The 25,826-nt window shown below is 47.9% G+C and overlaps 1 protein-coding gene across 1 annotated transcript in view; it reads left to right on the plus strand.

The window, feature by feature from the left end:
- BRINP1 (BMP/retinoic acid inducible neural specific 1) overlaps positions 1 to 25,826 on the plus strand; it is a 91,930-nt gene that overhangs the window by 18,240 nt on the left and 47,864 nt on the right. Inside the window, exon 2 of the mRNA XM_009093503.4 lies at positions 9,792 to 10,059. Within this exon, the coding sequence (XP_009091751.1) occupies positions 9,842 to 10,059 (218 nt within the window). The 5' untranslated portion in view covers positions 9,792 to 9,841. The remainder of the gene's footprint in view (positions 1 to 9,791; positions 10,060 to 25,826) is intronic.

A 25,826-nucleotide genomic window follows, 5' to 3' on the forward strand; every position in this document is an offset into this window, starting at 1 on the left:
ATGCCAGCACAGATCCTCAAGATCCTCTGGGATTTTCTAGTTCTTGGCTTTGGTTGGAGCCTAGCTGGTACCAGCAATCTGTGCTTGACAGATTAATACTGGAAAGGAGGAGATGGCTTTATTTTCCACACATCCTTCTGTCCCAGTGGAAATCCCAGGCTCAGGACTTGGGGAATAGGTGGAAATGCAGTGCTGCAGGTGGATTGGCTCTGGGATTCAGGGCTGCTGAGAACAGCTTTGGGTAGGAGTTCTCTCACCTTCATGATACACAGCTTTTAAATCTCCTCATTATATAAATGCAGTTCCAGGTTAATGTGAGTTTCTAATTTAATACGCTGTTCCAAATTAAGAGTTAATATGGTATTTGATTATCTTTTTGCAATGAGATCCAACCTAAGGCTCATTGACTTCAACAGACTTTGCAGGAGAACCTGCAATGGCAGAGCCTGAGCTCCAGATTTCTGACTTCTGCTGCAGAGGCTGCCTATGAAATGCTGTCATTTGGGGCTAACACTCATTCTAGCTCACTTTTCCAGCCTGAATTGATGTGCAGTGCATCTAACTTCTCCTCTGTGGGGTGCCTGGGCTGCAGAAGGGGCTGACCCTGGGTGTTCCAGCCTCAGAGCAGTGCCCTGCATACCCAGACCTGTGATTTGTGTAACTCACCTCTAAGTCATCCCCCAGGGAGTTGCAGGGACATGGAGCCCACACCAGGGACCAGCTGGGCTCACCCTGGCCCTGCCTGCAGCTCTGTTCCCCCACAGAAGCCTGAGCCATGCCATCCTTGGGAGGTGCCACCCTGCTTCCAGAGTGCCCTGGCAGGGGAGAGACAGGAACCAGGGGGACTGAATGCACACAGAGTTTTATGGCAAATTCCTCATCCACTCTGGGGGATAAGGGAGGAGGAGCTGCCCAAGGCTGGAGTTTGCAAGTGAAGCTCAGAGTCCCTTTTCTCTCCCCTCTCCAGCTGCCCCTGCTCCTCTTGGCTCCATCCAGCTGAGTGGTGAGGAAATGCAGTGCCCAGAGGAAGCTCCAGTGGTGCCTTTCATCCTGGCAGGCAGGCTGGCATTATCCAAGCAGCAGGAGCTGTAGCAGGAGAAGGAATGACCTGTGGATTTTAACCCCTTCTGCTCCTCCACTCTTAGAACACAATAACCCAGCCGAAGGCTAAGCTCCTTTTAGAGGGACAAGACAAATGGGAAGATATAGCAATTGCAAGGATTAGGAAACCTCAGCTTCTTTTACTGAAAGAAGCAGTGGTAGTTTGCATTTCCCAAGGCCTGTGGAGTGGGATCACTCCATGTGAGCTTAGGTGACAAAGTCTCTTCCCAGGAATGAACTTTGTAATAGAAATACTGCACAGACTCCCAGGGGTGGGACATGAGTTGGCTTTCTTGGATTGAATATTGCATTATTGCTCTCCAAAGGAGTTTTGGCACCACTTTTTTTTTTTTCCTTTCAGCCTCTCAGCTTACAGGTCTCAATTTTTGAAATGGAAGATGTTAGAAAGACTGGCAGCAGGATGGAGCAGTTCTGAAAGCAAAAACCAGGATTTCTGGATGCTGGCGCAGGCCTCATTAATCTGAGGATTCAGATTACTCTTTCCTGAATTTCCAGTAAAAATTGCAGGGAACAGTATGATTTTTGTTCAGTTTATTGTGTCTGGTTTGCAGGTGTTTCTTTTTCCAAATTGTGAGAAAAGCATTAAATGAATTTGGGTATTTCCTCTTGTGCATAAATTACAAAACCTATTTCAGCTCAGTCAAAACACACAGCTTAAGAAAACACTTGATTTTGATTTTGAATGTATGTTACTCAACATGTAATGAAAAACAAAACACAATCTTGAACCAATCCCTTCCAAACGGAACACTCAACACATTCTGTTCCAAAGAAAAGCTGACTTTTCAAAATGCCTTTTCTTTCCCCCCCTTAAATCAACAAATTTCTACAAAGTGTTTTGCCTCTGATGAATTGGCATTTTCCTGACATGAAATGAGCAATCCAAAATAATTCTAAGCAGCTCCGTGGCAAGTCCCAGCTAATTCTGGAGTAGTAGCATGAAGGTGCGTAGGAAGGGTACTGCAAGGAGATGTAAGAGATTTGGGTTGAATTCCTCAAGCAGTTATAAAATGAGCTGGGACAAGCCATTAATCTACCCTGTGTCTCAATTCCCATCCTGCTGAATGGAAAAAAACAGCATTTCCCCATCTCCTAAAGCTACTGCAAGGATAAAAATCTATTAAAGCTTGTAAGATTACTGGACTTTGATATGAGGGGGATAAATACTGAGGAAGACAGAAGATAGAGCTGCATTTTTGTGTAACTTAAAAAGAAATTATGGGGAAGTGGACTAACTAGGACAATACTTTAATAATAGTAGGAATAATTTCAAGTTCAGGGCAGTGCTTAATAGAAATCACTGCTCAACACCCGCCATATTTTTTTTTTTAATAAGCAGCTCAGAAAAGTGCAATTTATCATTATTATTATTATCATCTATATTCATTCTATCTCTGCCACTTCACAAATGAGAGGAGTTCCTCACAAACATCTACAAAAGCGAGCTCATTATCCAGTCTCCCTATTTTTAACTCTCATTTGTGACAATAGCTATCAAACTCTTGCCAACAGTTGGGCTGCTGGTGTGCTGACACCGCTGCTCCGCAGCCCGCTGAGCGGGATTAGCTCACTGTTCCCTTGCCTTCCCCCATCTGTCCCCAGCCATCTGCTGTCCTTGCTCTCCTAAATGGATTCTGAGCTTTTTGGGGCATGCACCGCCTCGCTGGTTGCTGTCTGTGCCGCACCCACTGTTCCAGACTTGGGTTCAGCAGGATTGGCTTCAGAATCGCAGAGTCTTGAGTGGGAAGGGACCACAGGGATCATCCAGCCCAGCTCCTGGCCAGGACCCCCACCAACCCCACCCTGGCATCCCTGGCAGCGCTGTCCAAAGGCTCCTGGAGCTCTGGCAGCCTCGGGGCCGTGCCCATTCCCTGGGGAGCCTGGGCAGTGCCAGCACCCTCTGGGGGAAGAACCTTGCCCTGAGCTCCAGCCTGAGCTGCCCTGGCCCAGCCCCAGCTGCTCCCTCCCATCCCATCACTGGTCACAGAGAGATCAGTGCCTCCCCTTCCACCTCCCCTTGTGAGGAACCTGAATGCCACAACTTCTCCCTGAGTCCCCTCTTCTCCAGTCTAGACAAACCTCAGCAGCTCCTCCTATGGCTTCTCCTCTGGACCCTTCACCATCTCCTCAGCCCTGGCACACCTCACCATAAACCTGCCCCACGTATGTGTGTGCAGGAGCAGAAGTTCATTTTCATTATTTTCCCAACCTGTGGAGCACTGTGACAAGGATCTCCTTCCCATGCAGAGCCCTGACCCAAGTGCCTGTGGAGCCTGGGATTCAGGGCAGTGACTCTGGCACCTTGGCCAGCAGATTTATGATCAGGATTTGGGGTTTCACTCCCTTTGTCCAGCACCACCTGATTTTGTGACTTGGTGGAGTCACCTGCTACTCTTGCTTGGTTTGAAGCCACCTCTCATCCGCCTCATCATCACACCAGGAGTTTATAATTAGCTGAAGTGTGGGGACAAAAAAGCTGAGAGCAGGTGCAGAGCTGTTACCATTACAATTCTTGCCTCCTTACAGGCAGGGAGTAATTGGAATTTCTGCCCAAAAACTGCTCCCTGTAGGCTGCTGGCTGAACTGCATTAATAAAAGAGGGTTTGTGGGGTGATTTTGGTTCATGAAATATTCTGACAAGTTGTAGGCAAAATGTTGATAGATTGAAAAGAAGAAAAAATCTTTTCTCCTACAAGTCATTTGGGGTAAAAAGTGATATTTTTATCACTGTTCCATCTAAAGGGCGTGGAAAGACAAATCAAAAGGAGAAAAATCTCCAGTAGTTTCAAACTGAGATTTGGATACCCCCTTGGAGCTCTCACAACCCAAACACTGACATCTCCCAATCATTATTTTTTTCAGCATGAGCAGTTTGGCAAAAGTGAAGTGAATTTGTGGACTCTGTTGGTATTTTTGGAGAGGTATTTCTCATCTTTTCTCCTTGCCTTTCCTCACACAAAAATATTTCGGCTGATGAATATCCCACAGGTCTAACCACTCATGCATATTTAAAACTGGAGTGGTGAAAGAATAATGCAAATTTAGACACTGATCAGAGCAGAATTACTGAGATTTGGGGATGGATTAGCCAATCACTGCCTGAAATAGTGAATTCCCACTTCCCTAAGAAAATAGCTTTACAAGCATTTGGGATTTTACAGTGTTGTATGCCACAGTCACCCAGAGAGTCAGAGCCACTGCTGAGTTGCAGCTCCAGCCCTGACTCTGTCAGGTGTCAGTGTCTGCAGTCTGAGCTATAAAGACATCTAGGTCAGAGGTGCCCAAATTCTGTTTTTCCAGAGCTTGGGTTTATCCACAGCAGTTCATTTGACTTAAACTCTGACAGACTGGCTTCCCTTTCCATCCCCATTCCCTGAATTCCTCTGGCCCTGACAGAGGAAAGGTGTCCCCAGCTTGGTTGGGTTCCTGGGCAGTGTCTCCAAAGGACAGGCAGGGCTGCTCCTGGTGTTGTCTTTCCAATATTTTCATGGGCCATCTCTCATTTAGGGACAGGAATGAAATGTTATTGCTCCACAAGTCAAATCCTAAAGGTGTGGGGCAGCAATTAGCTGTCCAGGAACCTGAAGGCACAAACTCAAAGCAGGCATGGCTGAATAAAAGCTGGAGTAGCACATCCTGTACTTAAAATTAAGGGTACACTTAATCTGTTCCCTGAAATGAGGTCAGACATTCGTCACTTTCCAGGGTTGAGCTCTAAACTAACATAAGCTGTTTCATCTCTCCCCTGACACCTCAGTCTCTTACTAATTTATCAGCATCCTAAAGCCGTGTGTGAAGTTGCTGAAGAGCAGAACTGTTTCAGATACAAATAGCAATTGTTAGCCTCTTCCCTCTGGTAAATGGCAGCAGGCAGAAACCTCTCTCGACCTGCCAAGAGCCAAATGTGGGACACAAGGAAGAATTATTGGTGCATGAAGCTTAAAGAGATAGGGGACTTATTCCTGCACTGCAAATAAGGTGTTCAGTAATTTCTCTTTCCTGAGTCTGCATTTCTGATGGAAATAGTTCAGAACAACGAGCATGGGAAAACAGAAGGGATGTGTGTGAGATCAATTTGTATCTAATAGAAGAGATAAATGAAAGGTACAGGGGTTAGGGGAAAGGCAGAAAATCCCAGGAGGCAGAGGAGTGTTCACAGCAAGTGATGGAGAGTCAGAGCACCTGCATCCTGTCTGCCTGTTTATAGCAGGGATCTGGGGCTGCACAGCCTCCCTTGGATGAAACAGACCTTGCAGTATAATTCTGTGCAAAATCTATCACTCTCAGCTCTCCCACTGTATAAAAATTACCTTTTAAGTGGCTAAGTAGACATCCAGCTCTATTCTTTTCTTCTTATTTCAAGAAACAATGGGAGTAACAGCACTTGCCTGCCTTACTAGAGTGCTGAGAGCTTTAATTAATGTCTCTAATTCAATTTGAACTCCTTGGATAAAAGGCACTGCCTTGTGACAGCGAAGGTATTGCTGAAAATAGAATATAATTAACACACAGATATCAATCACAAAGAAATTAAGTGTACATTCAAATACAACTTGCACTTTACAGAAAATACTTGCCTATTTTTCCTCCTGTAGACTCATAAGATAAGGAACATTTAATATTCCAGGCTGAATTGGTTTTAGGAAAAGGGCATCTTAAGCCACCTAACAAACTCCAAGGGGTTTAAGAGGGATCTCCATGTGCACTGGGGGATGAGCTTCCATGCTGGATGGAGCTGGAAAATGACTGTACCATGACTCAGAGTCAGCACATCCAACATTTTCTTCTCCCACTGCTTGTTTGCTGTGAACTGGAGCCATGTCCTGGCTCACCCACGGACCATGTTTATTAACAGATGTGATGACTGCATGATGGTGTTTGTTGACACCAGCCAGAAGGACCCAGCTCCCTCCCTGCTCTGCTGTGCTTCTCCTCCTTGTGGGGATGGGCTGCAGAGCTGGGTGTTGTTAACTGCTGCCCTTTGCTGAAATGGTTGGCATTCACTGTAGGACAGAAACACCTCGGGAGCCACCTGGGCAGCAGGTTTGTGTTTTGGGAGGTGCTACAGCCCAGTTCTGCCCTCTCCAGCAAGTTCTTGGTCTAAAGAGTCACACAAATCCATCGTGACTCCATGCTGACAATGGAAAGTGAGGCTGAGACCCCAGGTGTAGGGGCACTGCCCAAGGTCATGGGGGAGTTTGGGGCAGAGCTGAGCAAAACATTGGATTCTTGGATCAAAACTCAGTGTCTGCCTCCCCCAAGCCCACTCTTTAGTCCACAGATTGCTTCTGTGCCAGATTTAGCTTTAGTTAGCCTGGGGTCTCCTACCCAAGGGCTCTAGACTTGGAGGCATCCCCACCCTGCCTCTTGCCTGGTTCCTTTTGCCAAATCCACAGAACATATTTCACATCAGTGGAGCCCCATAAAGACACCAGAAAAATTAATTTCAAATTCAAGCTTGTTAGGAGGTAGATTGAGTGCACCTCACAATATTGTCTTAGGCACAAGATCGTCCCACTTTAGTAAGCTTTATAGCTTCCATGGGGACCAGCCCTGTGGAGTGGATTAATCTTTAATGTGAAACAACATCTCTACAGCAGCTACAGGGGGGAAAAAGATACTACTAAAAAATTAAAGTTGATGGTGTGATAGTAGTCTGGACCCAGTTGTGCTCCACCATCCTCCATTGCCTCAGGCACCACTCCCTGCCCTCAGAACTGATCCAGGCAGCTTCCAGGCTGGAGATGTGATCATTTCTTCAGTGGTCTCAAGGCATGTTCTGCCCATATCTTACATCCTGGCTAAGTACATCCCAGCCCAAATCATCCTGACTCCAACTGTGCCCCAAAGGAAAGGAAGAAAGGATGAAGAGTTGTGTGTGGGGAATTAGGGACCATCTCCTCTCTTTCACAAGTTGATATACTCACATGTAGGAGGACACACTGGGGTTTCTCTGAGGACCATTTTTGTTTGGCTCTTCTCATATTTCACTTCTCACTTGCACTGTGCTGCAAACTGGAGGGGGGCTGTCCTCCACTGGGGGACATAAGAGCTCCCTTCCTCTCTCTGCAACAGAAATCCAACAGACAGTGAAATATTTAAGGGAAAACTGATCCAGGCTGGCAGATGAGGGGAATAGCTTTGGGTGAGTTTAATGAACAGACAACCAAGGAAGCTGGGACAGCATGTACAGAGCAGCTGATTGTTGTCTGCACAGCCAGCTCATGGCAAATACACTGAGTCTGCAGCTGGTGGGACAGGAACAGCCAGGCAGGGAAGGAGCCTGGGTGGAGAAGCAGTAGAGATGCACTTCTGAACTGGAATTTGGAGGTGCTGAGGGTGGGATGTGTCTGGGAGCACTTCCCAGAAACCACCTTGGGTGAGTGAGTGAGTGGAAGCAGGGATGTTCTGTGGCCCACTTGGATTGTGTTCTGTTGCCCTCAGGATGGGGCTAGAAACTCTCCTGGTTTGTAAGGAAAAGTAGAACCATTCTGTGTCTGAAGTGAGGCACTAAGCACTGAGAGCTGCCCTGTTCAGGGGTGAAACAGGAGTCATGGTGAAGGCTGATGTTAAAAACATGTCTCCAGAAAAGGAACAACAGGAACTGCAGGTACCACCAGGTTTAACAGCAGTGACATTCCACCTGCAATTAGAAAGAAGTTTATATGGGACCAACAGAAAAATCAACCATTGGCTGAGTTTTCCATACTTTATATTTTTGGCCCCCCAATTCTTCCTGTAGTTCAACAGCTGAGTGTCATCTTTATGACTTACACAAGTCAGTTCTGTGGAGTGCTGCTGAGCCTGCTGCAGCTCCTCGAGCCCATGCTGTGCCCACGTGCAGGCTCCCACTCTCTGGCACACAGAGAGGGCTCCTGAGCTGCCTGGCACCTCCAGGGCTCCAACCCACCTGCACAGCACCTCACACACTCCTTGCCACGGGATGCAGCCCTGCCATGCTCCAGGGAAAGCTCCTGGAGCAGAGGGATGGCCAGGCTGGCCACCAACACCTCTGCCCTGTGCTCTGCTGGGAGCAGCAGCCAGGCTCACACAGTGCTGGGAGTGCAGGTGGCACCCCTGCACACCTCTCCTACACTCTCAAAGCAAAATCTTTTCTTTCTGGGAGTTACAAACTTTGAGAGGACTCAGGCTCAAAACCAGAAACTTTTCTGGAGATGTACAGAGAAGCCTGACATGAACTCTCAGTGTGACAAAGCTCTGAGTAGCCTCATTTCTCCTGCTTTAAAAAGTATCTGCAGTCTCTCTGCACTGTATTTTACAGAAACAGGTGGGTATCACCTGTCCTGGGCACAGCTTGTGCTCCCAGAGTTGGGGAGCAGCCTCAGGATCACTGCCAGGCCACAGTGCTGGCACTCCCTCCACAAAACCCAGAAGGCAGGAGCAGGAACCAGCTGTGAGGGTGCAGAGGACTTGTTCCAAGCAGCTCCCAGGGGCGAGGAGCACAGCCCAACAGGCTGAGCTGTGCTGTGGAAGCAGGAGGGGACCATCCTGGGTGGGAGGTGACAGCTAAGCAGGCCCCTCACCTGCCACCTGGGGCACGGTGCCAGCAGTGCCAGGTGCCAGCAGTGCCACGGTGCCAGCAGTGCCACGGTGCCAGCAGCCTGGCCGGGAGGAGAATGAGCCAAGGGCTGAGATGCTGGCAATGGGAGTCAGGAGAGCAGGGCTCTCTTCCAGCTGTACCCATGGCTTGCTGTGTAACCTTTAGCAGGGCACCTGACCCCTGATTGCCTTCCCACTCATCATGTGTCTTGTCACAGGCCTTGGGGAGGAGCTGGCTCGCACAGGGCTGTCCCCAGCCTTGCTTTGCTGCTCTCCCACCATGGCAGTGAGAGTGTGCCCTGCTCCAGGTGCTGGGAAGGATCTCCCTGGCTGAATGTGCATGTTTAGCCTGTCACCCTGCACAGCCTTGATCCTGGGGGGAGCCTCGAGGTCCCACCATAACTAAAATAGCAACAGACCCCATCCCCTGCACCAAACACACCTCCCCAGCAGGAAAGCAGGGTGAGGACATTCTTATCAGTCAGAGTTTGGCAGGATTTCACAGTTGTGTGTGTCTGTGTCGGTGCCTGAGTGTCCGTGTGCGCCGTCGCCAGACCTGGGTAATTATTTTGTTTTATTTCTTTCTTTGGCAGCACTTGAAAGTAAGAGCTGGGTCTTTATAGATTTGCTCAGGTTGCACAGAGTATGGATTACAGATCATCAGAGAGACATGAAAGCAGAAGACACGTTTCTCTGGCACAGCATTAAAGGGACAATAAAGGGGTAATTGTAGCCTAGGGTGCAGCCACCCCCAGTGCCTGGCCTTCACTCGCCTTTGCAGCACTGGGCAGAACTTCACGAGGGAAATGATGGAGAAGCTGGGGTGAGGATGTCTCAGGTCAGGACCTGGTTATTTCAAAGGTGGCATATGCTCAGGAGGTTAAAGGCACCACTTAAACACATGAATAAAACTCTGCCAAATACTCTAAGGTGTAACACAGGCAAACTGAAGTCTTTTAGTACTTGATTTTTCACATCTGTTTTCACCCTGAGAGTAGGTTGTCAAAGGATCAGAGCATATTTAATCTCTCTCTTTCTCTCCCTCCTCCCCTCCCCTCATTTCTCTTTCTCTCTCTCTCCTTCCTCCTATCCCCTCTCTCTTCCAACAGGACTCCACAGAATGGAGCAAGAATGAGAGGAAAAAGGCAGACAGAAAAGCATGAACTGGAGGCTTGTTGAGTTCCTCTACCTCCTGTTTATATGGGACCATATACTCATACAGCCCTCCCACCAGGACCCAGCTGCTACCAACCAACATGTCTCCAAGGAGTTTGATTGGCTTATTTCAGACAGGGGGCCTTTCCACCACTCACGGAGCTACTTATCCTTTGTGGAAAGACATCGTCAAGGATTTACAACCAGATATAAAATATACAGGTATGTTGGCTTCTGTGGGATTCACATTCTCTGAGCACGAGAGAAGCAGAGAAAGGGATGATCAAAACAATTCTTATCTCATTTTCTGCTCCTGTGTTGTGCCAAAGCAGAATGCAATATGGAGGTTGTTTACCCAGAGTGATGGGGTTTTGGTTCCTTGGACTGTCAGGGCCAAGTGTGCAGGCTGTGGGTCAGCAGGCAGTCTCAGGATTCTGGGCAGTTGAGTTGAGCTGGGTGCTTGTGCAGATTCAGTTTAGATGTAGTGTAATACAGTATAGAATAATATAGTATAATAAAGTAATTACAGAATCACAAAATCACAGAATCCCAGAATAATGAGGTTGGAAGAGACCTCTAAGATCATCGAGTCCAACCTGTGCCCTAACACCTCAACCAGACCATAGCACCAAGTGCCATGTCCAGTCTTTTTTTAAACACATCCAGAGATGGTGATTCCACCACCTCCCTGGGAAGAGTGTTCCAGTGCTTTATTGTTCTTTTGATGAAAAACTTTTTCCTAATATCCAACCTGTCCCTTCCCTGCCATAACCTGAGACTGTGTCCTCTGGTTCTGTCAGTGTGGCCCAGGGGAAGAGACCAACCCCACCTGTCTGCAGCCTCCCTTCAGGGAGCTGTAGAGAGCAATAAGGGCACGTCTGAGCCTCCTCTTCTCCAGGCTAAACAGCCCCAGCCCCTTCAAACGATCCTCACAGGGTTTTTGTTCCAGTTAATGAGCCTTCTGATATCCATGGAGTCCTCCTTGTCATTTCTCCCTCCCACAGGTGTCACCTTGTGTCTCCAACAGGCTTCCTGCATCTTGGATGAGTTTTTGGGTGCTGGGAGCTCTGCCAGTTCCCATGGCTGCAGGCTGGGAGCTGCACCCCTGTCCCCATTCCACCTGGCAATGCTGCTTTGGTTCCCCCTGGCCCCCAGCTGGCAATGCCAATTGCTTCAAAGGCTGGGCTGGAGGCTCTGATAGTGAGATGAAGGCACTGCAGTGTCATGGCAATGTGCACAGCACAGAGTGAGATGAAAAGGAGCTGAGGGGGTGGGTGTTCTTCATTCCTGGTGACAGACAGTTCACAGGCAGGTTCCCAAGCAGCTTTTTCAAATCAATGGAGCTCTGGACAGCCCAAGCCTCTGTACCAAACTCGTACATGTGAACTGCCAGTAGCTGCAGGTTCCCATAAAGATGTCACCACGCACGTCAGTGTGACAGTTCTCACACTGCTGTGTAGGAGCCTTGGCTGTGTGCTGCCTACCACAGATCTTTGAGGATTTATCTCCATGTATAAGTTGGACTTGGCCCAAGAACTGTGATCTTGATTTAAGAAACTGCAGAGAGTTAAAAAAACCTACAGAGAATAGGCAGAATTTGGATTTTATTTTGCCTTCTAGGTTTTTAAGCCTTAGCTGTTGCTTGTTTCAAACTCTTCTTGCCAGCTGTGCTATCTAGAACCACCCTTTTTCCTCCTCATTTTAATCTGAAAGGCTGGGGTGCTCATGTGAACACCCTATTGAAGCAGCAAGCACTTTGGAGTGAAGGGGAATAAGCCAGCCAGTGTCAGGAGATTTGTGCTGAAACCCAAAGAGACTGAAAAACTCTCCCAGCCACGTGTGCATTTACATAATTATACGGTCCTGTTGTGCTTCAGAACGACACTTGCAAACACAGCCATGCAAAGTGGTGGGCAGGGAAATGCTGGGGAGCAGCCCGTGGCACTGAGCACATGGAGCCATGGGCATGGGGAGGGGGGAATCACAGGGAATCACAGGGAATCACAGGGAATCACCTGTGTGCAGGGAGTGCTATCCCATGGGCACGGAGCCAGAGGCAGAGGGACAGAGATCTGTGAGGCATCAGCTCTGTGTGGGGAAGAAGAATGATTTGTTCTTGTCCTGCAGCCTGCAGGGAGTGCAGAACCCCCTCTCCTTGCAGCAGCAAGGGCAGGTTAAAAATGTTGTCCTGGCTTGTCCTCTCCAAAACAACTCAGGGGGTAGACAGCCCCAAAACCTAAAAGCTGTGCTGCCTTGCATCCACTGGGGAGGTCTCAGTGCCTGTGCACAGAGCAGCAGAGAAAATGCCTTTTCCCAAAAGCCTTTTTCCCTGGCTGTGCTCTGCCCAGCTCCCCTCCTGCCCTGCCTGCCAACACACACAGTGACCCAGCCTGCAGATCCCTGCCCTGCTCCTCGCCTCTGGCACTGGCTCTGCCCTTTGCTAAAGAGCTGTGCAGCCCAGGATGCCAGCACAGAGTCTGCAGGGGCTGGGGGCAGAGAGGCAGACGATGGATGTGTTCAGACATAGCTACAAACTGTCACTGTGGGTCAGGCCACAGATCCATCAAGCCTGGGATCCTGTCTCTGAGCATCACGGAGAAACGGGTCTGGAAGGACCTTGAGAGGTCATTTAATCTGTGCCTTGTCCCCAAGGCAGGCTCAGACACACCTGTGCCACATCTGACAGAGCTTTGTGGGGAACCTGGAAGGTCTCCTGTGATGGAGGATTCACACCCTGAGCAGGCAGCCTGTGCCATGGCTGCGCCTCCTCCACTTTTATAAAGGAGCCAAAATCTTGTTTGCATGTGAAGCTTGTCATTTGTTGTTTTATCTGTCAGGGGGTAAGGAACAAATTCCCTTTTGGTTTGTAGGAAACTAATGTGAATTTGAAGTCTTAGTTCAGTTCAGGATGAACTTTGTTTATGGGAAGTGGAAAGGGATCTGTTTTCTCTGTTTCTGCTAAGTGTTGTTAAACCATTTATGAAAGACACATGGAGCAAGTGGAGAGCACAACACCATCCTCCCAGCATGGGAGAAAACAGGCATCAGCATTCTGTGGGCATGGCAGGTGTCTGAGAGAGGTCTTGCAGATAATGGCCATGCTGGAGAAGTCACCATTCCCAAAAGAAACTGGAAATAAGACAAAATCCAGTGAAAGTCGTTAGGGAGAGAGTTTAGAGAGGACTGCAAGGGTACCCAGGGCATCTCATGGCCAAACACCACACACTGAGCTGAAAGAGGGAGCTGAGGGCTTGGGAATGCCACTCATGTGTGGTGCTGGGAGCTGCTGGGAGCTGAGCACCTTGGAAATACAAGTATGGGACAAACCTGCTGAGCTGAGGAAGAGGGGAAAGCCTCACGTGCTCCAGCAGAGCACATGGAGTGATCAGGTGGGATTCTGGCTGGATGCTGCAGGGCTGTTTGTTTTTAATATCTGGCCCTGTTGGCAGAACTGGTCACTTAAAAAACTGAGCCCATGCATTTTTAAAGGGATATCAGGCTCAGTCTGGCTATGGAGAATTAGTGGAGCCACAGCCAATTCTCACAGTTAAGAGCTAGACTGTGCACACACTCTCCCAGAACATTCGGTTTTACTGAAACCCACAGGGGTAAAATCTCATTTTGTGGGCTCCTTAAATTGACTCTGAGAATCTGTAAAGCTGTTGGGATTTTGTCAACTGTTTAATTCCAACATAGAAGCCTCTTTCCTACCAAAAGATGGCTCTCAATTGCTCTTTGCACTAGACTAGCCCAAGGGAGGCACATATCCTGCATTAAGGATATCAATCCTTTCCTTAGAAAAGCAGCTGATATGGAGCATGGGAATTTTCTGTGCAATCTTCTCCTTCAATGCCCCTTTCCTCCCATACTTTTTTAGGTTGGCTGGTTTTTAGTTTGTTGCTCTGTCAGGCAGTTCCTTGGGGCACTTGTGATTTTGCTGAGTGAGGTTTGGCCTGACCCCTGCTCTTCTCCCAAGGCTGATGGCAGCAGATCTCAAACCAGCCACAGTGACCAAGGGTTTGGAGAGGATGTGAAATCAGGCCAGAGGACTTCACCCAGCCCTAATTGAAGCACTGCTGGCTGTTTAGTGGTGATTTCCCTGGTGCCCTGCTGTGTGGGAACATGGACACAACACATCAGGGCTGTGTCATTTACACTGGAAAAACACCAAGGCAAAGCCACTGGTGGTGCTAAGAGCAGCATAAGGCAAAATGCAGAATTGTCTCCTTTTTGCAGGTGATGCTAAAAAGGAAGCAACATAAAATCATGGAGGAGTCCTTCTTCTAACACTACTGATGTCCAGAGCTTGTCAGCAGCAAGCACAGAGCCTGGTGCAGTGAGCAGGGCTATTTTATATTCTGCATAAGCAGAATTGCTGTAGAACCTCAGAGCTGATGATATCTTTCATAGGAAGCCTGGATCCAGGTCTGGCATCCTAGAATGAACAGACAGTTCACTGTTACAACCCCCAGAGTCTTGTTACCTCCTTCCATGCATTTCATTTCAGTGGATTTTAGGTCTCTTCTTGTAAAACTCAGATCACTGATTTTCCTGGTACCCTCAGTCAAGGCTTGCACCTTGCATGTGGCATTAGGGGGAAGGCAGGCAAAAGGGGAGATGTTTTATATTAAATCATGAACAGTAGGAGTGGATACAATTGCATTAGGGAAGCACATTAGTCAGCATTGATTCAGACTAATAAGGGTGGTTTAGGGGGGCCTCTGGCAGGAAAATGCTGCTTTGATCATTATCTGTGCACACTGGTGCTAATGCAGATAGGATGGCAGATGCTGAGAGCGGTTTGTGGGATGTCTGAATATTCATTATCACCATCCTTGTTGTTATTCCTAGTCATGAGAGCCTGGGGTACGAGGTACTGCAGGAAGGCTGGAGAACAGATGAAGCTCAGCTTGGCTTTGGGACTGGGGTCCTGCTCAGACCAGAAAACATCCCTGTTACACTGAACAGTTAACAGCTTCAGCCCACTGCTTTGAAGTATGTTGTCATGTTGTCCTTTTTTTTTTTTTTTCCTTCTTCTCTCAGAAGTTATTTAGCTATAAGGCAAAGCAAAAAGTGGGCTGAGCACTGGAATGCTCCATGCAAATTGCCAGGCAGAGGCACTGACAGGAATTTCCCTGATGATGCTGCTCAGCTGAAGCAAGTTCTAGAAAAAACAAAAAACAAAATAACAACGGCCAACAAACAAACAAACCAAACCCAAAACAACAACAAGCCCCCAAACAAACAAAAAAAAACCAAACAGAAACAACCAAAAAAATCTTTCTTTAAAACAAAAATAAAAGGCTTTGTTCAATGTCAGAGTGGGGAGGCAAAGAGGGACAAGGTGAGAGGGGCTCATCCAGCTGAGCAGAGGCTGCCACTGCCAGTTCCATGGAAAACAGGGACAGGACACAGAGCTTTAGAAAGGGGAGCCCACAGGAAGAGTGGCAGAGAGGTGACACAGGCAGGATCTGGATTTTTGCCCCAGGCTCGTGCTGTGGCTGAGCTCATTTCTGCGTGCCCCAATTCCCTCCCCACCCCCTGAGAAGGGGAGATGAGGAGATGACAGCACTTGCCTGCTCTGCATTGCTGGGCAGACTTAATTAAAAGCTGCAAGATGTTTGGACATAAGGGACAGCAGCAATGTAAAATGGATGATCACACGGGGCTGCCAGTGGAATGTGCATGTGCGAGAAGAAATGCGTATTTTCCATGCGTGGGAGTTTAATTCCATTTTCTGAAATGACAGTGGGGACAGGGAAGTCTGGCTCTCAGTGTAAGGAACAAGAGGAAACCCTGGGGTATAAAAAGGAGATCTGCTCACCTTGTAACTTCTCCTGCAGTGGGACCAGTTAGAGGCTGCCTAATTTCATGAAACCTGCAAATAGAGAATCCTTCTGAGACCTCTGTCAGGTCTGCTTAAAATACACCAGCAGGTTCAAAACTTAGTGGGGAAGGTGGCACCAAAGCAGCCAGTCCTGCCCATGCCTCCCTCTGCAGAGTGACAGGACAGAGCCAATTGCTCACCTACACTTGGTACAGCCAGGTCCCAGGAAGCTAAAAAGGAAAAGGAGCTTCTGAGACAGGAAAGGTTGGGAGGAACTGGTTGCACAAGCTGGACAGAAATTGGTTGGGATGCTACTTGGGGAAAAAAGCTGATTTTTTTTTTTTTTGCCTCCCACAATGTTGTTTCCTCAGGAGAACAGTGCAGGTCTAGGACAGGTCAGTGGAGAGGTGAGAGGTGTCTCCATCCTTGGTGGCTTTCAAGGTTTGGCTGGACAAAGCCTCAGCTGATGTGCTCAAGAGCTGGTCCTGCTTCAAGTGGGAGGCTGGATTAGGGACCCCCATGGTCCCATCTAACCAACATTTGTGCTATTTCCCTCTCTCTCCAGTTCAGAGTGGACACTAAACTGTGTGCTCATAAAGGGATTTGCACTGGTGATGCATTCAGCCACACTAGAGATTTTTATTTAGTCCTAGAAAACCCACAAATCTGAGCAGCTACGTGCTCCCTAAATGTGTCACTCCCTCAGTGAAGAGGAAGAGAAGGATCCTGAAGCCAGCATCTCTGCTGTGCACACAGCACAGGCTACAACAGACTTAGAAATGCTTATGCTGTTCTGCTGCTTGAATTTTCCCTTAGAGGAAAAAAAAAAAATAAAGGAGGAAAAAAGATTGGTCTCACAAAACTGTCTCACAAAACTTTCAAAGTTTTATGGCACCACAAATTAAAAACAATGAGCCAGATTCTCTGTGACATAAATATGTGAAACTGTTGACTTCAAGGTAAATTCCCCAATTTATTGGCTGGAGAATGTGTTCCAGCACACCCAGCACTGCCCAGGGCACACACAGCCCAGGGTTTGTATGACTGCCTGCCCTGGCTGGGAGGACAACGAGCTTTTATAATTTCTGAGCAAAAGCAAAATGTGACTCTGACATCAGGCACTGGGCTTGGCCAAGCTGGTCAGTGATTATGAGGGTTTTATGGCTGGTTTTATATCTGAGTCACAGATCACAGAGTTGTTTTGGCTGGAAAAGTCTTCCAAGATCGAGTCCAACCTGTGCCTGATGCCCACCTTGTCCCCAGCCCAGTGTCACCTCCAGCCCTTCCCTGGACACCTCCAGGATGGGCACTTCAAACCTCCCTGGGCAGCCCCTAAAACAATTCTTCCTGATGTCCTCCCCTGGCACAGCTTGAGGTCATTTTCTCTTGTCTCTTGTCACTCCTGTCAGGGAGTTGTAGAGAGCAAGAAGGGCCCCCCCAAGCCTCCTTTTCTCCAGGCTAAAGGTGGCTCCAGCCTACAGAAGTTTGGCCTTTCCTGAATGGAACTGCCAGGTGAATTTCATGTAAATCTGTGATTTCCAGAGCTGAGGAACTCACCTGGCAGAAAAACAGTTCCGGAAGGGAAGGAAAGGGAAAAAAGGGAAGGAAGGAAGGGGAAGGGAAGGGAAAGGGACATTTACGGGACATTGATTCACGTGACGTGTTGAACGTGTACCTGAGTTCCTTTTCCTTTCTCCTTTCTTTCCATTTCCTGCCCCTCTCCCTTCCTGTGCACTTCCGTGCCCTTCCCTTCCCTTCCTTGCACTCCCTTCCTTCCGTCCCTTCCTTCCTTGCACTGGCCTTCCACCTTCCTTCCCGTCCCTTCCTCTCCCTGTCACTTCCACCTCCCTTCCCTTCCTTACCTTCCCCTTCCCTCACCTTCACTTCCCTTCCCTTCCGCCTTCCCTCCCGTCCCTTCCCTTCCCTCCCTTCCCGTCCCCCTTCCCTTCCCCGTCAGTCCCCGTTTTTATTTTTTCACTACATCCTTTCTTTCCTGGTCATCATTCTTCTGTGGTCAGGGGATAGCAGAGGGACAGGATTGTGCAGATGGAGACAGGAGGGTGACAAAGGGGACAGGTGAGGCTGCTCTTTCCTGCAGCAATGTGCATTAAAGTTCTTTTAAAGTGATTGTGAGGTTGTTTTGGTTGTGCTAAGTTCTGGCACAGACAGAACCTATAAGAGCTGCTTCCATCATCTTTTCTGGCTGTTCTTCTCTCCATTCCTCATTGGCTGTTTTTGCTGTCTCTTTATTGCATTGAATTTAATCTACTGGTCACCAGAGCAGTACAAAGAATTGATTTTGTGGTTCACTGGTTGTACAGAACAAAAATAATATTAAAAATGGGTTGATATGAAATGGATGTTTGTTCAACTTTTCAGTAAAATGAAAAAATTGAAACATTTCATTTCAGGCTCAGTGAAAGTTTTAAGCCTTGCCATTTATTTTCACTTTATTAATCCAGTGATTTTTTTGTTTGTTTCTTTTTTGTTTTTTGGTCTTTTTTTCAATTTTTAAGGCACTAAAGTTCATCTCAAGACATGAAGTCAGGTAGTGCCACTTTAAAAATGTCAAAAGAGGAAGATTGTGAGTGTATTGGTTTAGCTGTTTGTTCTTCAGTTTGAATTTGCAAGGAGTTTTTATAACCTTGGTTTGGGAAGGACTAAAAAAAAAAAAAGACTGACTGTCATTTTCACTCAGTGACTATGAAATCTTGAGATTCCCTGGGGTTCAGCTTTGATTTTCTCTGGTTTCAGCATCTGAGGATAAAGAGAACACCCAATAATAATTTCCCCAGTCTGGCTGAGCAGGAGTGAGAGCCAGGATGAGCAGCAGGAATGCAGCTGTGCCTAGGAAGGCTCGTGGTGCTTCCCAAAACCAGGCTGGCTGCTGGGACCTGGGTGCTGTGACAGTGACAAAGTGCACTCACAGATCCTCTCTCACACAGCCTGGCAGGTTTTCAGTCCTGTTCCACTTGACTGGATGTCTGAAGCATCCAAGAAAGCACCGTGAACATTCTCCTCAAACAGCATTAAGTGATGCTTAGCTCAGGTATGAATTGATGGGCACTGTTAGGCCTTTTAATCTTGCTTAGGGTTTTTTAGTCGTGCTGAAGTTCTGCTGACAAGGTTTTCTTATTAGGGTTTTATGTTCTGTGTTTAAAGGGGACATCAGCTTTTTTGTTTTTCTGTCACAGGCAAGGGTTTTTTAGGAGAACAGCACAGCAATTGAAGGACAGAGGGAGCTGAGATGCAAGGAGGTTCTTTTCTCCATGTGGGATGAGCAATGGAAATCCATCCAGGCAAAAATACAGAATCTCCCTAGTTTATATTATGCCTGTAAACGAGTGATGTACATTGGTTTGTAATCAGTACATGCCGTGTAAATAAATGTGTGGAAACCAAAACCTGAAATCCATTTCCATAGTGCATGTAAACAATGCAGCCTCCTAGTGTTGTCCTCGATGTAAATGCTCATCTAAAAATGACATTACTACACGTTTATGCAACTTTAGGAAAGCCACCATTTACATTCCTGTCTCAGCTTCTCTAAAAGCAGCTGGCAAACAGGAACCATTCAGAGATGGGCATGAACCAGACAATTCCATCACACAGCATCTCCTCCAGCCCCAGCCTTCATTCTTCATGCAGTGCAGGGACTGCTGCTGTTACATCCCCTGCATAATGCAGCTCCCTGCATATGTGCAGCTTTCCATGGATTTGCATAAGCAGAATAAAGACAGGAGAAGGGGCTGGCAGGGAATGCTGGGGCTGAGCTGTGCAGAGCTTTGTCCTGGGGTGTCTGAGCAGGCACAGAGCTTGGCCCTGGCCAGGCTGGAGGAGCAGCTGCTCTGGCTGCCTTTGGATTCGGATGGCGCCGGCTTGGGAACATCCCTGGCAGCTGCAAGGCTTGACAGAAGGACACACCTCTCCTTCTCTTTGATATTCTTGAGAACAGAGGGCAAGAGGAAGCAAAGGTGGCACCAGCCTTTGATATGCCTGGAGCTGCTGAAATATGGGAGCAGAAAATCTGCCCGGGCTCGGGAGGGGCAGCCCTGCATCCCAAGGTGGCAGCGCATGCCCAGGCACAGGGACAGTGTGGAGGCAGAGCAGCTGATGAGTTCACATTCTGATGAGGCTCCTGTGGTCAGGACACAGCAGTTCCTCTGTAGAAAAGCACTCCTGTGAGCTGTGTGCCTGGAAAGGCAGATCAGAGAATGCCTGCCCTGCCTGCTGATCCAGGGATGCTCGTAGCCGGACTGGCCGAGCGCTAGCACGCATCTCCAGAGCTGCATCTTCCAGCAGGAAAATTCCGCTTCTCCATCCATAACAAAATATTTTGATCCTCCTCCCAGTGAATCCCAGAAGGAGCACAGAAATATTTTAGTCACTGAACCTTTCCAAAGAGATCTGCTTCCTGCTGGGCTTGGACAAGGATGTCCACATCCTGTCCCTTCAGAGACCTCCTGCATGGTGGGGGAGTGCTCTCCTCCACATGTCAAGTGGAGGCTGTGCCCAGCAGGGCTTCTCCCAGCATGCTGTGACAGCAATGACTCTGCACATTCATCTCAGATTCCTCCAGAGCAGCAGACTATGGTCCAGTGGCTTGGGAACATATTTTAAAAGCTAACAAGGCAAAGAGAAGACTTCACTCCCTTTCTTAAAAATATATATATATTTTTAGCTGTTTTTAAAATTATTTTTAATAATCTTATTAATTCTGTTTTCAAACCAGGCAGATGCTTATTTCAGCAGAGAAGCTGTTACATTAAAATAAAAAAGTCATCCTGTTAGATAGACAGAATAATTTTCTTCTGGCACAAGTAGCACTGGGAGAAGGCATTGTAGGGTTTTTTCTTTTTTATTTCTGGATCCCTCCAATGTTTCCCTTGGGTTCCAGAAAGGATATTTTTTTCCCCTTTCTTTTTTGCTGATTGCTACCCACCAGGCTCTGCAAATGGAACAAGAAGTGTCCACCAGGACAGCTGGAGCCATCCAGGCATCTTTCCTGGGCTAAGCTGCTAAGAGCAGGTACAGAACCCAAGGACACAAAGAAAGCCTGGAATCAGCTTTGCCTGCAGCAGGGTTTGGGCCAGCCCTTTGTAGCAGGATCTCCTCTGCAGGCAGTGTGATATCAAATATTCCTGTGCAGAGCCAGCACTTCCTTTGTGCTGCTGCCCACGTGTGCCCAGGAAGGAGCTGACACAGCACCCAGGTGTCCTGGCACAGCCCAGCTCCCCTCAGGAGAGCTCTGGGCAGGTGAGACCTGCTCTGCTCCAGGGCATGGGGCTGATGGAGGCAGCGTTTGGCTGCCAGGAGTGTGCAGCAGTGCTCTGTTTGCTGCTGGCCAAGCCTGGGAGCTCTTGGGACCAAACCCCTTTCACACCTGCAGCTCTTCACCCTTCCAGCACTGGCATGGTGACCACAAAGTCTTTACAGGAAGCTGCTGTGAGGTTTCCTTCACTGTGGAGGTGTTTTTTTTCCTGGTCAAATACATCCCATCAAGTGAAAACCATGGAGAGAGGGAGGAGAGGAGATGGCTAGGGGTGGTGTTTACACCCACTCAGCTCTCTGGGCTGAGGCACTGCAGTGCAGGATGCTGGCAGCTGCTGCCTCCCCCTCCTCCTCCTCCTCCTCTTCCTCCTCCTCCTTCTCCCTCCCTGCCAGACTCCCTGCAGCTGCCTGGCTCTGGAACCACTGTTCCAAAAGGACAGAGGTGCTCCCCATCCCCACTCTCTCAGCCTCTGACCTGCTCCAGCACCTGCCTGAGAGGGAGCCTTGGGGTCTGGCAGTGGCAGCTGGGCCAGGCTGGGGCTTCCAGAGGGGTGGGATCCTCTAAAGGATCTGTGATGCTTCTAAATCAAAGTCCTGCTGACAACACAGAGCACTAAATGCCTGCCTGGGGATCTGCTCCTACAGTCATGTGACGACATCAGAATTTAGGCTTTAATTAAGAAATGAGTGCAGGCAGGGAGGGAAGAGTCTCTAGTCCTTATGGCTACAAAAGAAAGCTTGGAAACATGACCTGAGTGCAACCAACATCTGCTTTAATGTGCAGATGGCTCCCAGCAGAGGGGTGAGCAGCCGGGAGAGGAAACCATTCCATCAAATCCTCAATCAGGTCAAGCCAGCTTGTGCTTCTGCTTGCAATGAAAGAGCTTTTTTGGAGAGAGATTCCAGAGAGCTGTGCTATGGCAGAATTAAATAGAATTGTGGAAGACTAGAAAGGCTTGGGATCATCTAGTCCTGACAGCCTGCCATGGGCAGGAATGCCATCCATGAGATCAAGTTGCTCAGGGCTGTCTTGGAGCTTTTCTGGGCCGGGTTTCGCCCAAGTTTCACAGGAAAAATGTCTGGAGGTGTGAGAGTTGCCTAACTGAACCTGCCAGTCGTTCAGTTTTAGGCAGCAGCATGGAAATCCTCTGCTCTGGGACTGAGGCAGGGGGTGTTTTGCCTCCTGGAGTTCCTTAGCCTAAACTTTAATGTCCCCTTGTATCAACACCTGCTGGCCCCAAACCCTGCACTGAGCTTTCTCCTGCCATCAGTTTCAGCAAAGGTAGGGAAAAACCAGGTGTTTTAGAAGCCAGATAAGGAAAAGCCTCTGGATACTCTCCATCTCCCAGGAACACACAAGGCTTGTTGAAGGAGAACCCCATTTGATGGCTGTGCTCTCACCAGGGTCTGCAGGCTCCAAAATGCCTGAGATTGCAACAAGCTCTGATTCCCCTGAGTGAGTGTCATGGAAAAGCTGCTGGAAGAGTTCCCCTGCTCCTTACAGCTGGGACCAGTTCTGGACTCTGACTCAGTGAAGCATCCTGACACTTGGAGCTTGTCATTCCTGCAATAAAAGTGTCTCTTGGCAAGCTGCAAACACTGGTTTCATGGGCTGGTGGTGACTGGCAGCTCTGCTGCAGTGTGGGCTGGGTTTGAGTGCTGATCTGAGCTCTGAACACCACAGAGCACTCGGGCCATTCAGGCTGGATGAGGATGCACTGACCAGTGAGGGGCACTTCCACCCCATGGCAACCTGCAGGTGGGAGAAGCTGTGTTATCTCAGGAGAGAAAAGGTGCTTTACTGCTTGTGCATCCCTGCAAAAGTGTTTTCATTATTCATGCACCCCTGAAAGGTATTTTCATTGTCCATGCACCCCTGAAAGGTGTTTTCACTGGCTGTGCACCCTTGAAAGGTGGTTTCATTATCCATGCACCCCTAAAAGGTGTTTTCACTATCCCTGCACCCTTGAAAGGTGTTTTCACTATCCATGCACCCCTGAAAGGTGTTTTCACTATCCCTGCACCCTTGAAAGGTGTTTTCACTGGCTGTGCACCCCTGAAAGGTGTTTTCACTATCCATGCACCCCTGAAAGGTGGTTTCACTATCCATGCACCCCTGAAAGGTGGTTTCATAGCCCTTGCACCCCCACCCAACCTCACTTTGCTTTCCCTCCCCTTTCTCTCATACTGGTTATTTCCTTTTCAGCAAAGGCAAACCCAACGAGCATTCAGCATTAAAAATGTCAGTGTTACCTTCCAGCTCTTGAGTGAAAACCCCAGAAAGAACATTCCTTTTGCTCCCCTCAGATGTCTGGGGCTGTCCCTGGGGAGTGCAGGTGCACAGCCAGGGTTAGGCTAATCAGAGAGCTTGGTACCCTGGGAAGAGCGTGTGTTGCATGGTTAAGGGCAAGCAGGAAATATAGGAATAAGACAAGAAGTTTTTTGGCTTCATCTCTGATTAAAGCAAAATGAATAGTCCCACACTCCTTGTTCTCCTTGTTTTCCTTCCCCTGTGTTCCTTCCCTTCTCCCCCATTCATGTGCAGACTGTGAAAGTGTCAGATTCCCCCCTCCCACCCATAAAAGGCTCCTCTCTGTTCCTTGGGAGTATTTGATATTTGGAGTCTGTGCTGAACTGCTCAGCAGTGAGTGTTGCCAAGTCACATGATGAACTGTATCTCAAGACTATTTAATGTCTCTTCAAAGCCCACACTTTCAGAGTCCTGTGATTATGTAAATGTCTCAACTCAATTTTTAAAGTAAGTTTACGGCCCTCATAATTGCAGAGGAAAACTTGATAATACAACTCCTACATACTCAGAAAGCAGAAGGCAAAAAAAAAAAAAAAAAGAAAAGAAAAAAAACCCTGAAGTTTATCAGATTTTAAAAGTCTCATGAATTTTAAAACCAATCTCTTAATTCTTTTTTTGAGCTTGACTCATGATTTTCAAACTGTCACCAGTGTGGCTGTAGGGATTGTAAGGCTGGTTTGTTATCTTATTAGGTAACTTACATAAAATATCTGAGCCCATGGAGACTGAGAGATGGAGTATTGCATTTCAGTGCTCCTCTGGAAACCATGGTGTCGTTTCTTCTGTGGAGTTGCAGAGGATCTCCTCTTAATCCAGGTCTCCAGTCACTACTGCAGCATAAATATTTCCCCAAATTATATTAATGTTAATCATATGAATGAGAATAGCCATAATATTGATCTTCATAATACTTAGGTTATTAAATTTGAGTTTGAAGGTAGTTTTGTGGTGCGATTCATAACAGCAAATCTCCTCAGCATGCATAAGCAGGGAGAGCAGGCCACAGAGCAATAGCACTGCAAACCCAGAGAGAAATATATTCCAGAATCTTCCATCCTACCACAGGACTGCACAGGGAACAGACACTTGTGGCTAAGTTAGCAATGCCACAGCTGAAGTTTTGCTCCTTGTTTGATGACCTCAGATGAACTGGATTGATCTGAAAGGAGAAAAAATGAATGTTGAAATGAATTGTGCCAGTATTTCTGTGGGCATATGCACTGCTCTTGGGCTCTTTATTCATCACAGAATGCTTTGGGTTGGAAGAGATTTAAAAAAAAAAACAAACAGTTCCAACCCCTGCCATGGGCAGGGACACCTTCCCCTGTCCCAGGCTGCTCCAAGCCCCATCCAGCCTGGCTTTGGGTGCTTCCAGGTGTGTGGCATCCCCAGCCATACTCCTGGAATGTCTGCAGGCACAGAAGCAGGGATGCTGCTGTGGTGAGATGAAGAGGGATCTCCACTTATCTTCCCCACCCAGGTTGACTCAGGCAGGGTCATTCTGTTTGGGAGCCACACACAGAAGGGTGGGGAGCTGGCAGAGCCAGCAGGGCTCTGCTGGCCACTCAGAAAAGATTCTGTGCCCACAGAACCACTGGTGTTTGAGGTGCACGCAGCTGCTGAGGTGTCTGCAGCATCTTGCACAGCCCACAGTGGATTAAATGAAATCTGAGAATGCTTCCCTGTGAAATGACTCTGTAATAAGGGACAGAAATTACCAGCTCTTTCAGCACGTAAAAAAACCAGGAACCAAGAGTGTGCAAGAGGCTGAATGCTACTATATAATAAGCTTACAGGATAATTGCCAACTGTACTTGGACTTAATTTTCTCCTGCAGAAGAGTCATAAAAATAAGTTTATTGTTTTCACTCCGGGGAACTGAGATATTTGGATCAGGTCTTTAAAAAGGACAGTATTTTATCTCCTCCTTTAACGTATCAGCTCTGTTGGTGACCATCTCCTGCACAATTGTGAGTGAGCATCCAAAGGAAAAGATTTTCTATGCACAGTGGCAGCCTGTGAGCTGGTACAGAAGGATCTCAGCTCCCTGTCAAGGTCTCACAAGTGTTTGTAATACTGAAGTAGGATTTTCACTCAGAGTCTTAGGGATTGTGCACTGAAAGAGGAGCAGAACTGATGAAATTCTAGGAGGGTGGAGGGAAACAAATAACAGACTGGAAAAGTCTTTGTGTTTTAGGTGCAATGAAATTGTCTTGGTGAGGTAGAAAAGCGTTTTCTCCACAGTAAGGTTTTGTCAAAATGCTTTATTTTGTTAGCAGCAGAGTGTTTCAGGCTGATGAATTGGGTTCAACACACTTTTGATATCCTATCTGCTCTGGTCACCAGTGACTACAGTGAGAGCAAGAGATCTAAGGAACGAGCTATTTTGACAAAATTTTGTCTAGTGAAAACATTACAAGCTGTTCCAGATCCTTCCAGCATGGAACAAAGCCAGATTCTGCAGGCCTGAAAGCAGCCACCAAAAGGAATCCTCTCCTGGGCAGCTCCAGCCACAGCTGAAGCTGGAGCTCTCCCAAGCGTGAGCGATTTAAGCTTTGTCTGGAGACAGAGCTGGAGCCC

This window comes from Serinus canaria, chromosome 17 (assembly GCF_022539315.1).
Source record: "Serinus canaria isolate serCan28SL12 chromosome 17, serCan2020, whole genome shotgun sequence".
NCBI lineage: Eukaryota > Metazoa > Chordata > Aves > Passeriformes > Fringillidae > Serinus > Serinus canaria.